General features: G+C 37.6%; 3 protein-coding genes across 3 annotated transcripts; 1 reads left to right on the top strand and 2 right to left on the bottom strand.

Moving 5' to 3' along the window:
• Positions 1-2,420: 2,420 nt before the first annotated feature.
• LOC113346876 (phospholipase A1 PLIP2, chloroplastic-like) lies at positions 2,421-5,348 on the bottom strand. Its single transcript, XM_026590424.1, has 5 exons — positions 4,482-5,348; positions 3,883-4,383; positions 3,737-3,796; positions 3,233-3,649; positions 2,421-3,151 (listed from the first exon to the last, which is right to left on the bottom strand). Exons 1-5 carry the CDS (start codon positions 5,133-5,135, stop codon positions 2,579-2,581), a joined length of 2,205 nt encoding a protein of 734 aa, XP_026446209.1. The 5' UTR covers positions 5,136-5,348; the 3' UTR covers positions 2,421-2,578.
• Positions 5,349-7,606: 2,258 nt separating this feature from the next.
• On the top strand, positions 7,607-8,822 carry LOC113352956. The gene is made up of 4 exons (XM_026596694.1): positions 7,607-7,750; positions 7,852-8,018; positions 8,139-8,364; positions 8,452-8,822. Exons 1-4 carry the CDS (start codon positions 7,672-7,674, stop codon positions 8,577-8,579), a joined length of 600 nt encoding a protein of 199 aa, XP_026452479.1. The 5' UTR covers positions 7,607-7,671; the 3' UTR covers positions 8,580-8,822.
• A 578-nt stretch (positions 8,823-9,400) lies between these two features.
• LOC113346875 (protein disulfide-isomerase like 2-1-like) lies at positions 9,401-12,464 on the bottom strand. Its single transcript, XM_026590423.1, has 11 exons — positions 12,242-12,464; positions 11,886-11,970; positions 11,659-11,756; positions 11,472-11,527; positions 10,980-11,097; positions 10,818-10,845; positions 10,604-10,695; positions 10,355-10,511; positions 10,134-10,258; positions 9,931-10,030; positions 9,401-9,829 (listed from the first exon to the last, which is right to left on the bottom strand). The coding sequence occupies exons 1-11, from the start codon at positions 12,397-12,399 to the stop codon at positions 9,761-9,763; spliced, it is 1,086 nt and encodes a 361-aa protein (XP_026446208.1). The 5' UTR covers positions 12,400-12,464; the 3' UTR covers positions 9,401-9,760.
• Positions 12,465-12,819: the final 355 nt, after the last annotated feature.

Genomic DNA, 12,819 nt, shown 5'->3' with positions numbered 1-12,819 from the left:
TCCATAGATGTTTATCTTCTAATGAGTCCTCTATGCATGCTTTGGTACTATGTCCGTTTGCTGCCTTTGTTTGGCCGTCTTCTCCTATGTGTTTACCTTTTAATAGCTTTGTTAGTTCTTCTCTCCATGATTGGTTACTTCATGTTAATGTTGTAATTTGTTTATCTGAATAGCCTAAAGCTAGAGCCATGATTGTTTTTTGCTTTAATGTGGTCTATCTGGAGTAGTAGAAACAACCTTACTTTTAATATATAAAAAAACATAAAGAAAATCCTTCTGCTGTAACTGCTAAAGCTAGAACCATGATTGTTTTTAGAATCCCTCATGTTTTTTTTCTATTTGTTAATGTGATTGGTGTTGTAACTTGGATGCCTCTCCCTCCTGATTGGATTTAATGTGATATTGATAGTGCTTTTGATTGTATCTCCATGGTTAATGATGCAGGCTACATAATGCGCGACTCGACAGGAAAACCTTCTTTTTGTGCTGCTATTACTTTTGAAGTTTACTTTTGTCTCTTGTAATGCAGAAGTGGAAACTGTAGAGCATCTCTTTATTCTCTGCAATTGGGTTATCACTTTTGGGACAGATTTATCTATTCTTTACGGGTGTCGTGGGTTACGGAGAATGATATCAAGGAGATGCTAGTGAGTTGGAGTGTTCACAATGTGGCAAGACATAGGAAAATAGTGTGAAAGCTTCTTTCCTTCGCGATTTTATGGACAGTTTGGTTGGAGGGAAATAACAGGGTGCATGAAGGAAGACATAAATCCAAAGATGAACTGGTGCATATGGTAAATTTGAACATTTGCTTGTGAAGCACGAATAGGCAGATTTTTCGTGACTTCTCACTGGATCAAATGATTCATAACTGGGATGAAGTTGTTGTTATGTAAGTGAGGTTTTTTCTTTCTTTCTTTTGGTTGATCTTTTGATCAAGTTGTACATTCCATCGTAAATATCCCTGTACTCTTTTTTTATTTTCCAATATATCATTTTTTTCTCAAAAAAAAAAAAAAAAAAGGAAGCAGAAACTGAGGTCACTTGGGATGCATGTGTTGAAGAAGACATTGTAACTTCAACTTACATGTATCATTGTGGAAAGTGATGCCTAAGAATCGATTGACCAATTCAATTGGAAATTTTGTGGGAAATCAACTAACAAGTATTTTGTTAAAGACATATGACCTGGACCAATTCAATTGTTAAAGCCAAATTTTATGCCTAAGAATCTCTTTTCCGCTCAAGTCTTGTAGCATATATTTTTTTCCTTATTTTACACTTGTTTCTGATCTGGACCTCCTATTTGGCTTCTGCTGGCTGTTTATGTATACTATTAACCTTTTCTAGGCGGTTGCTTATGAAAAATAATATAAAAAATATGAGTATAATAAAATTTATTCTAATTTTCTACGAGGTGTTCAAGTACTTTAATTATTAAATTTACAAAAGTATTGTTTGTGAGTCTAATATAACATACTGACATCAGGAGCGGAGCCAGCCCATTGCAAGGGTGTACACTTGCACCCTCTGTCCAACTGACTCCAAAGCCTGTTTTAGACCTAATTAGACAATTTTTTAACACATAAGCTTGATTTTGTATTTTAGCACCCCGAAAAAAAAAAATTTGCAACCCATAGCAAATTTTGCACCCTCATTCCATAATTCTTGGCTCCACCCCTAGCTGACATGCAGCCATTACCACTTCAAATACGTGTCAAAATATAACATTTATCGGTGTGCAATGTATTTTTTATTTTTTATTTTGAAGCAAGCGTACAATGTATATATACTCTATGTATTATATTTTTAACGAGAGCGTGAATACTGACTAAAATTTGGAAAATGACGAATTATTTTTGCCAGATAAGGACATGAAAATGAGCAATGGATAATGTATCTTGCGTGGCAGGATCCTCTAATTTATCAACATTGCACTCACCTACGTAGAAGGAAAGAAACGGGACCGAAGTTAGCAAATTGCCATCGAAAAGATGAGACAGGACAAAAACGAATAGGGACCGCACTTGCCGAATGAATCATTGAAGTGGTCTCCCCGGTTCTCTTTTGAGACTTTGAGTAGTTGTTTCATTTGTGCAAGGAAGAATCCTATTTTGTCTATTGGTTTCGCATCTTCACTTGATGTGGCCATCATCGTCTTCCTACGTAGATAGACTTGAACATGATTTTGGTGCTTTTTTGGGAGGGTCTTTCTTGGCTTTTATCAGTATCACAGTTGACGCGAGAATTGGCATGATGGTTGTGTACAAAGAAGCACACCCATGTGGATTGTGCAATATCTTCTTTGCTTCCATTATGTTGCCAAAAATCCCAAATTTACATGTTTTACATTGTTAAACCTAGCATCAAGACGCCACTGGTAGGCCACTTGCTTTGCCAACCTTTCTGACTAAATAATGTAAAACAAGTGTGGATTTTTCCCTTTTCATTAATGTTGAGTAAAGCTTACAATTGAATAAAGAATCAAGTGTCATCCGCTATTCAGATCATGCACCTATACAGGGGGGGACAAAGACACGCTTGCATAATAATAACCACAAGCGTGTCTGAGCCGTGTTCAACTAGTTACATGATACAATCCGACCAGCAACATTCGAGCTGGGATCATGAGAATAACGAATAGCTGCATGTGTTGTGATGCAACTAATCTACTGAACCTCTTCAATGACTGCCCCCCATTTTGAAAGGCACCAGCAAAGTTTAGTGGTTGCCTGCTCATGGGACTTGATGACACTTGATGACCCACTATGCCAGAATTAGGGGTTTCCTTTGGAGTAACGATCGGCCACCACACTTCACGGCGGTTTTTTCTTTTGACCTTCCTGATTTGGTTGTGCTCAAGACGGATCACGCCAAGGACAGATCTTAAGTAGGAATACATGTCATGGTCCCTGTAGATTGTACCGTCAGAACCATATGCAGCGCGATCGCTCAGGATCTCCAATGGGTGCGGCGAGTTGAAAAAAACAGCTTGAGCAGAGCGGAGTTGCTTCTCTTTGTCTTTCAAATGCGACAAAGGACAGCTTAGAAGGTATAGACCACTGCCAGAAGGGAGGAGTTCATGGTGTGGCGAAAATTTCTCTTCTGGCTGTAAGATTAGAATCTCTCCCATAGGTGTATACAGCATCTTCTGTTGTGCAAAATGTGCATCCAGTTAGTACATTACTCGCGGTAAGAAAATACTCAACAACAGTTAGATTAGAGATTATACCCGATTTTTGAGACAAGGATGATTTCTAAAATTTCCATTTACGGCCCTGAGAAGCTCAGCTACACGATCGGGATAACTGCACGAGAAGGCTCGTGGTACAATGTCTCGGTGCATGGTAATAGCTTTAACATGACTACGAGGAAGGCCTAGCCTCCGAAGAAGCTGATCTCCCCCACACAAGATAGATGGCGCACCAAACATTACGACAGGAAGTAATGAAGATAGTGGTGCTTCACGGCGTATTAACAACATGAGATTCACAAGTAAAGCCAAGCTTCCACCAAGTGAATGCCCGGTGAAACGAAGCCTTGCGGAATCACCATGAGATTTTAAGTGGGCATGGACTTCGGGCAACATTTGCTCATAAATTCCTTTTGCAGCTTCGTAGATTCCTCTGTGCACTAGCACATCTAGTCCCTGCATAAACCAAGATGAGTTATTATCCTCCATAATAAGATTGTACAGCAACCATAGATTCTTAACAAGCATTGCAACAACATTTACCTCAAACTGAACCGGCTCAAACAGTAGATTTGCTTGCCAAGAAGCCATTGATTCTGAACCCTGCACGTTATAGATTTCAATGTTATAAGACGGTGTCAAAACGGCAAAAAGTTTAGAAATGAAATAAAGTGCAAAAATCAATTTACCTGAATGACAAAGAATCTCGTAGCACTACGATCATCATCACATATAAACCACGCACATGGAGATGAATGTGCCGAATTCAAATCCTTTGTAACCGCTCGCTTTGTTTCCTCCTTTGCAGATACTCCCGCTGTAACCGAGTCTGACGTAGCTACAAATGAAGCAGCTTTGGAACTCCTCACTTCAGCATTCCCTTTAGAATCAAAACCTTCGCCAATTGAAACCTCCTCCTTCCCATCCTTGGAGGATTTGAAAGAAAGAATGCCTCTTGTGTGAGATTGCAAGTAAGAAGCAGCCGAAGCCGCAATGTGATAAGCAGCCGACGCACTTATTTGATATCTATTCTTCCGTTGTTCCTCGGTTTCTTCCATTCCATCCACAAGTTTTTCCGTTTCTTCGACCTGAGGAGAACCCGATTTATCCTCGACATTTGCCGGATGGGCTTCCTTCTCCACCGATGAAGTTACAAACCGCAATTTATGACGTTTAAGAAGATTTTCAGCCTACAATAATCCATAAATTGGTTGAGCTAAATAACCAAAAATCATTTACAATAAGAATTCAATCAAAAACACTGTAGGAAACAACGAAATGAATGTACCTTGATCTTGGGTATTGAGTATGCTAAATTGCCCAAATACGAAATTTTGGCTAAGACTTTGGCTTCAGCTAAAGACACCTTTTGAAGCAATTTAGAGAAAGAATCTCTATCAAACTCAACCTTTTCATTATTCTCATCTTCTTCATCAACCTCACAAACATCTCCATCTTCATCATCACCATTGCATAATGAGCAATCATTTTCATCATCGGAATCAACCCTTTGATCATTTTCTCTCTCACAAACATCAATTCCATTCTTATTCTCTAATTCTTCTTCTTTCCAAACAGATTGTGCATGTAATATTTTCATAACCCAACTGTTCCCATTCATCTCCTTCTCTTCTTCCCCTGTCTTTCTTTCAACCCCGCCACCATTATCAATCTCCTCTGTTTTGTCTTCTTCTTCTCTGTTTTCAACATTACTACTCAGCCAAAGAGATTTCAAAAGTGGTCTTGTAAATGAAAATCTTGATTTCTGAGGTTGAGCAGAGGAGGTAGAAACAACAGAATTTTCAACAGAAACTCCATTTCCAGAACGACCCAAAGTACTAACCTGTGTAGAATGTGTTCTTACAGGATCATTTCCGTTGATAAATGGTAAATTTGAATAACAAAACCCATTAACTCCTGGTTTGAAACAGAGTCCATCCATTTTCAATTCTCAAATTCTCAAAATTTTCCTTCCAAATTACTTTTCTTTCTATACGATTCCCTCGAATTGTACGAAATAAACAAAAACCCACTTTACAAAATCAATCAAAATTAAGAAATTCGCACAATTTATCGACCAAATTTAGAAATTGAAAGAAAGTACAGAGGAGCTGTATTTATAGAAAAAGAAAAGGTTTTTATTGTTGTTCTTCAATTTCCTTGTTGTGAAGGTTTTTTGTATGATTCAATGTGGCAGAGAAGGGTGAAAATGGTGTACAGCACGTGTCAAGGACAGACATGTCATTGGGATTGGCTTAGCTTTACACGTGTCGATTAGATAGGTGACGTGTAGGAAATGCACCTTTTGTTGATGAACCTATCACCTTTCGTGCAAAGATTGCTGTCCAACTTGTCAACACGTCTTCTCTAGACCGAGTGGTCACCATATCGGTGGTAGATTGTAAGCTTGATCTACCAATGACTTGTTAGATATTTTCCAATCTTTCTCACATGTCCATTCAGCAATTTTTCTTTGGAAAAAAATCTTCACTGCTAGGGGCCATCTAAACTTGTTAGATATTGTAGCAAGAAATATCCCACCTATTTGGTCGATTATGGAGCTTTGATAGAAAATGCATGCGTTTAGAATCAAGTCAATAATAAACAATGTTTCAATTTCAGAAGGTCATTAAATTTGTATAAAACAAAACAATTTTCGTTGTTAAACTAATAATCTACGAAATTTGATATGTTAACTCCTGAAGGAATCTTACCATACATTAGTAGATTTTTAACACAAGCTATAGATGAGATAAGTGATATTGCTATAATTAATGTACAATTATGCCCAAATAGCTACTTTGCGTGTGGCATGGATTGTGTTGATTATGGTTGTGATGCTGGAGGTTCTAACTACTAAACTCCTGCAATCATTGCCTAATTCCTTGTCCACTATTACAAAGACTAAGAACTTGTTTGTTTGCAGCTGACTCGGCATCTGAATCTGAGTCAACCCCTGACTCGGACCGAGTCAGTAGTCAGACCGTTTGTTTTCCATTTTGTGTCAGATCTGACTCGACCTCTGACTCAGACATAACTCCTGACTCGGACTCATTTGAGTCAGGTAACAGAATACCCCTGATTCATGGGACCAAACCACTGAGTCACTTATTTCCGAGTCAGATGAGTCAGATCTGACTCAAAACAAACATATCGACTCAGATCCAGATGAGTCATGTGATTTCACTCAGATCCAGATAATTCAGATCCAGACGACTCAGATGAGTCAGGAGTAAACAAACATGGTGTAACTCTTTTAACTAACTCAAGCGAATCAAGTGGTCTCAATAGAGTACTAGTTAAAACTGGTTTTCGAATGCAATAATTCAAGAACTAATTAGGTCCATAGTAACAGTCATTGTGGGCCTTCTATAATTAGTTAAGGTCCCATATAAGATCTGTCATATATAAACCACACTTAACATCCCACGGATATTAATGTACACTCTGGTGAGAGTTGGAGACAACGTGGGTGTCGGCCGATATCACACACCCACCACACCAGACACAGCTCACGTTAGACAGTACTAAATAAAATGGATTGCACCATTTCCAGTAGGGACTCCTACATTCCCACTATCATATGTGATCCCTGCAAAGGTCTTCGACTTTGACATAACTTCGAAAATCAAAGGAATATAAAGGTATTGTGGCATTGATAGACCATCACGGGGATGTAGCTTAGATGGTAGAGCGCTCGCATTAGCATGCGAGAGGTTGGGAATCGATGCCCCACTTTTCCATTCATTTTTCTTCTTTTTTTTTTTCGACTTTTTCCGGTGGAAAGATTTGGTGGTTAAGGCTATTAAAGTACTCGCTGTCATTTTGAGTCACAAACTCAATGCATTTTCTCCATGTCCTCAAGTTTTCAAAGAGACATATATACACTTTATTTTACACGTTTTATAAGAGCTGATACTAGCATTACTAGGGGCTGATGCCATCTCAAGATCTTAAGCGACCCTGATCATTGGATCGGCTAAATGGTACCAACCCCAGTGATGCTGGTATCAGCCCTTATAAATCATGTTATTTTAGACCTCGCTTTTGATTACCAAATTTTATAAAGTTTCTGAAATCGAATAAAGGGAAGAAAAAAAGTGTTTGTCTCGATAGATTGTCTATGGTTCATAAAGTAAAAGTTACTTTCATACTTCTCCATTAACCCTAAACTAGAAAAACTCAAAAAGTCTGTAAAACAATAAGAATTTGGTGAGTTTACACAACCACCATCCTCTAACTCAGTCACTCTTTCTCCAACTGTGGCTTGAACAACATAAACCTCTCTTTTGCAATTTGGTCTTGCCTAAAAATTTGGGTTTGGTTTGATGTTAGTAACTACCTGACTTTTCTGTGTTTCATTTATCTACCTATATTTTTCTTTTTACTAATTTTAGCAAAGTAAGATTTGTATATATGTTATCACAACTTATGTTGTTTTTCTCTTGCATTGTCATTTGATAATTAATCTCGCAGCAATGGCTTTCTCATTCAGATTAAAACCTTTGTTCTTTGTCATAACACTGTTATGCATTTCTAGCTCATGTTGCAAATCAGGTTGTTCTTTTAGTATATTCATGGCTGAAAATTGTTAATTACTTTATTTAAATTCCAGTACATTCTGTGCATGACTAACTAATTAATAATCCTGGTAGCAGAAGATGAAGATTATGGAGATAACGGAGACAACGGAGTGCAAGTCCACGAGAATGGGAATAATCCAGTGGAAGTTCATGGAGGAGGGAACGGAGTGCAAGGCGGAACTGGAGTGGAAGATCCAGCTCAAATAGTTGCCAAGGCATTGTATTGTTTCAATGATAGATATGTAAGTAAACTCGTTAAACTGAAGCTAAAAAATATAAGCCACAAGTGAAAGACATTTGGGCTCACAAATTTCTGACAAAAACCATCTGTTGTTGTCTTTGTGATATTTTCGCCGAGGAAGGTTTACAGCAGTTGTAAAGAAAGTTATAGACTGACACAGAGTGGAAATATAAATGTTCCACGAGAAGCGACCGATGAATACTGCAGCGGTGCCTGCTTGACTGAAACTCATCTTGTTCTTGATTGCATTGGCAACATACTATCCAACTTTTTGTTTTACAACAAAGCCACGATTTGGGATATAAAGGCTACAATCAAGGCTGGATGCAGTGACACTGATGAAAGAGGTAACTCTTGCGACATCGTTTTGACATTCACGTTTGGCCCCAAATAAACTGTAGTAGTGTAGTTAACATGTGCATTATCCTGTGCAGGAAATTTTAATGTGGCTGAGCACCTAGAATCAAACGATGCACATAAGGTTACTACTGTGAGGGGTGCATCTTTTTATGTTTCTAATCTTCTTATTATGATTTTCTTGGGGTGGTATTTCGTGCTCTAATGAAACACTACTAGTAATATTAAAGCGTGTTTGCGTCCAAGAAAGGAAGTTAGAATACCGATCAAGTTGCAAGAAAACTTCCTACATATATATGGTGTAACCGATGCATAATATAAGAGGATTTATACCTCTACTTGTAGCAGTGAGTGACTAGTCGTCTGGGTTTGATTCAGCATTCTGTATTGAATTTAATGAAAGTTTGTATTCCGTAGATTCTATCAAAAATTAAGTGTTGCTACGCATTTGTTCATGTTGTTTGAAAAATCTCACATATCCTAAACTCTCTGGAATACCTCCGCCTTCTAAATCAATCGAAGACAACACAATACAAAACACAAGCTTAAAAAGTTCACAAGGTCCATTCAGATCGAACTCAGACCCGAGTCAGTCTGAGACAGATTATTTTTCTTCTTAATAGCAAGCTATTTCTGGTTGTCACTGAGATAATGAAGAGCAGCCTTAGGTTGCTACTTTGCTACTGATAAAGACAATACTTAGCTTCACCGTAACATGCTAGAAAAAAAGTACAGTGGAAACCTCAGTTGCTGCAATTGGAGTTTGGTAGCTTTAGTAGTTACTAGTTAGGTGTATCACTCAGTGTATTGTGTGTTTTTGTGAGGCACATTGACACGGTGTCAAAGGCGTTCGAGACTTTGTTTACTCGGCTATCTTTTGTCTCATACACAGTAGTAGCTAAGCATTTTGTCTGGTACAACAATTTTGCAGATTTTCTGTGGAACTGTTATAGCAACCAATCCAAATATGTGCCACTACGCCTTGTAACAAAACCATGGCATAATTCTCCAATGACAATAATGAAGTTAATCAAATAGGCTGGGTGTGAGATTTAGAATTCCAGGACAAACTTCCTACATGATGCTCTATGGCAAGGGAAAATCAAAATATGTTTTGACGCATACAATGTTCGAAATAAGAATTCCTAGTTAACATAACCCTGAGAAATTTACTTCCTGCACTAAAGAAGATTAGACAAAACTCTAAAAAAATCAAAATTCAACCAACAATTGATAGTGAACAACTTTATGATTTATCGTGATTTTACTTCCCGCAGATCATATATGAACTCAAGATAAAGATCTATTTCCTGTTGAACATGGATAGTCATTTGCTACACTTTAAACCAAGCCTATCAAAGATGCGCCAAAAGATTGCGTGGAAGATCAAGCAGCAAACGTTGACAAGATGTTCTTCTTCAAGTTGAACTCGTCTGCCTTTGCAGGGCCGATTGACTGCAAAATTTACAACAAGAAGCACACAAAATAGAACACTATAAGAGGCAGGAAACTAGGCCAATTTAAAAATATTATTGTTCGAATTATTAGAATTGTACCTTTTCAAGCATGCGCTTAAGACGCTCCATTTCTTTAGTGGCATAATCAGAACCCTTCTCCAAACAACTCTTGGCTGCCTTTAAGTAAATCTTACCATACCTGGGAAAGTTAGGGCAGTTGAGGGTCAGATAGCCCTTAAATTTAAATCAGAAGCATTAATCAGATCTCATATCTGCAAAATTATTTCTGCTGGAGAGTTTACCTTGCAGAGGAATCCTTCAGCTTTTCAACCTCTTCCTCCATGCGAGATACAACTGCTTTCTTTTCCTCATTGCTGGCACTAACAAATTCCTTTACCAAGGCATCCAAACTAGCAACAATACCAGCCTATCCCAAGAAAAAATTTAGACACAAAATCAAGAAATGAGAACACTGTATAGAGTTATTATGCAACTTTGAATTCGTAGTATACTATTTACTCACTTGAGAAGTGAGTTGCCCTTTTCCATCACGGCTAGTTCCGCACTTTTCATTGATGAAAGACACAAAATCATCGACATCCCGGCCACCATCGTAATCTTCACCAGCTTTGTTTCCCTTTGGGAAGAACTTCAAGGTGGGGAAGCCACTAATGCCATACCTGCATATATATCGGAAATGTATCATGCACCACTTATTACAAGTTGCAAATTTAGCAGAATGCAAATTGACTAATCGCCTTATTTAACCCACCTTTCAGCTAGATCCTTGTGTTTGTCAGCATCCAGATTAGCAATGACAACATCTCCTTCCAATTTATAGGCAGATGCAACCTTTTCATAGATCTGAAAATAAAGAGAATGAGAGCTTAGAATAAAAGGCATAACTCATACTTGACACCTTAGATTGTTAGATGCTGCCTAGAAGGAAAGGTAAGCGACAACGAAATGTCTATATTTTTACTTACGGGAGCAAGGCTTTTGCAGTGACCACACCTGCACAGGAAAAAGAAACATGATAAGGTTACATAAGAATAATCCAATAGCAGGTTAATTCTCAATGAGGGAAGCAGCAAGGTTTTATTGTCATCATCATAATTTAAAGATAATCAGTTTTGAAGAACGCTCACCAAGGGGCATAAAACTCAACCAAAACGTCTTTGGTTTCATCCAAGACAATCTCATTGAAGTTTTCTCCTGTTAAAACCACTACACTGGAAGGAATTGTCGCGAGCTTCACATTAGTTCCTGCATATCAGAGACGTTTAGAAAGAGAATTCTCCGTCCAATAAAAAAAACTCATAATGACTGAAAGAATGTCAGCCACATTTCCAGAGAAAGATGATACGGATAAATCAGGTTCTAGCAGTCTCTTTTGGTTTAATATTTTTTGGGGAGATAAAGAGAGGAAAGGGGAAAAGACATCTTCCAAATCCAATACTGGATTCAATTGAAATTGGAACACATGCTTTCTCCTTACAGCACAACTGAGAGCTACTACATTATCCAAAATCCAGAAACAACAGCACAACCACTGAACACCATTCAGCAGTGTACTTAAACAACTAAAGAGATAAATAAAGCAGTGAAACAACATCATATGGAAATTGCTGAATGCTTACCTGCTTCAGTATTCACAAACTCAGTAAGGGCTTCTGCTGTACGTGGGCCTTCATATCTACAAGGTTTAAGCGATTCAGTTTATGTAATATATATTGCTAACGGCTAAGACAAATGCATTCGATATGAAATACAAGACTGACTACATGATATAAAAGATGAGCCCTGCCTTTTAACTGCAACACTTACTTCTTTGGCTCCAAAGAACCTTGGGGGAACCACTGAAGTGTTGGGTAACCAGAAACGCCATATTTGCCGCAGACACTTTTATGCTCATCACAGTCGACCTGTATCATATATTACACCATCCAAATCTTCACAAACACTCTACGAATAATGAGATTTCCAAACAAACCAGCTTCTTGCGAAAAACTCAATATAGATCAAAAGTAAATAATAAGTTAGAATCATTTAACCTTTCCAATAAGAACAGACTTAGCCTTCTTAAAGTTTCCACCAAGCTTCTCATACTCTGGTGCAAGCTTCTTACAGTGCCCACACCTACCCAAAGCCAAAATTCAAATAGGTAAAATGAAACAGAGAAAACCCAATTTTTACGAATACCGTGATTGTGATCTACACTTCTAATAAGCTGTACAAAAGGAATTTTCACGGAAGCAAAATATCAAACACATATAACCAAAACCCATAATATTTATCGAAAAACTAATATTCGTTCAAAGATTTATCAAAAACCAATTACAGATTTATCAAAGTAAATAAAACACAGTATAAGGAAAATCATAAAATTAAGGAAAGGGAGAGAATATACCATGGAGCATAAAATTCAACAAGGGCACCTCGATCTTGACCAACTTGTTTCTCAAAATTCTCATCGGTAAGAATAACAACATCATCAGCAGTAACAGCTGATGATAGCAAAAGCAAACCTAGGAATCCAATACCAAACCAGATCTGAGATTTCTCCATCTTCTTCTTCTTTTCTTTGTTTTTTTATTTCACAGAGAGGAGAAAAGTGAGGAGAGAATAATCAACTTACTATTTGTAGAGTAGTTTTCACTAATCACTACGCATTGGAGAATTTGGACTTCTATCAAAAACATTTGGGCTTTATTACTTACTGAAGCCCAGTCGAAGGATCTTTTCTTGAACCGTTTTTTTGGGCACTACTCCATTTTGGAGGGGATTACTATTTCTTTTCTGGGTGGATATTTGAAGTAAATTTGAGGTACCCCTTATCCATATATTTATTTAAGTACCAAAATTACCCTTTCTAATTAAGTTAGTGTCATGATTAGTGAGTTAATTAATGATTAGTGAGATTAAATTAATAAGTTGATTTTTTTCAAAAGAAGAATAATTGAGAGGGAGAAGAAGAAGATGATAACG

This window comes from Papaver somniferum, chromosome 2, assembly GCF_003573695.1.
Source record: "Papaver somniferum cultivar HN1 chromosome 2, ASM357369v1, whole genome shotgun sequence".
Taxonomy (NCBI): Eukaryota; Viridiplantae; Streptophyta; class Magnoliopsida; order Ranunculales; family Papaveraceae; genus Papaver; species Papaver somniferum.
The sequence above is the reverse complement of the archived record's forward strand: the minus strand, read 5'-3'. Positions and strand labels throughout refer to the sequence as shown.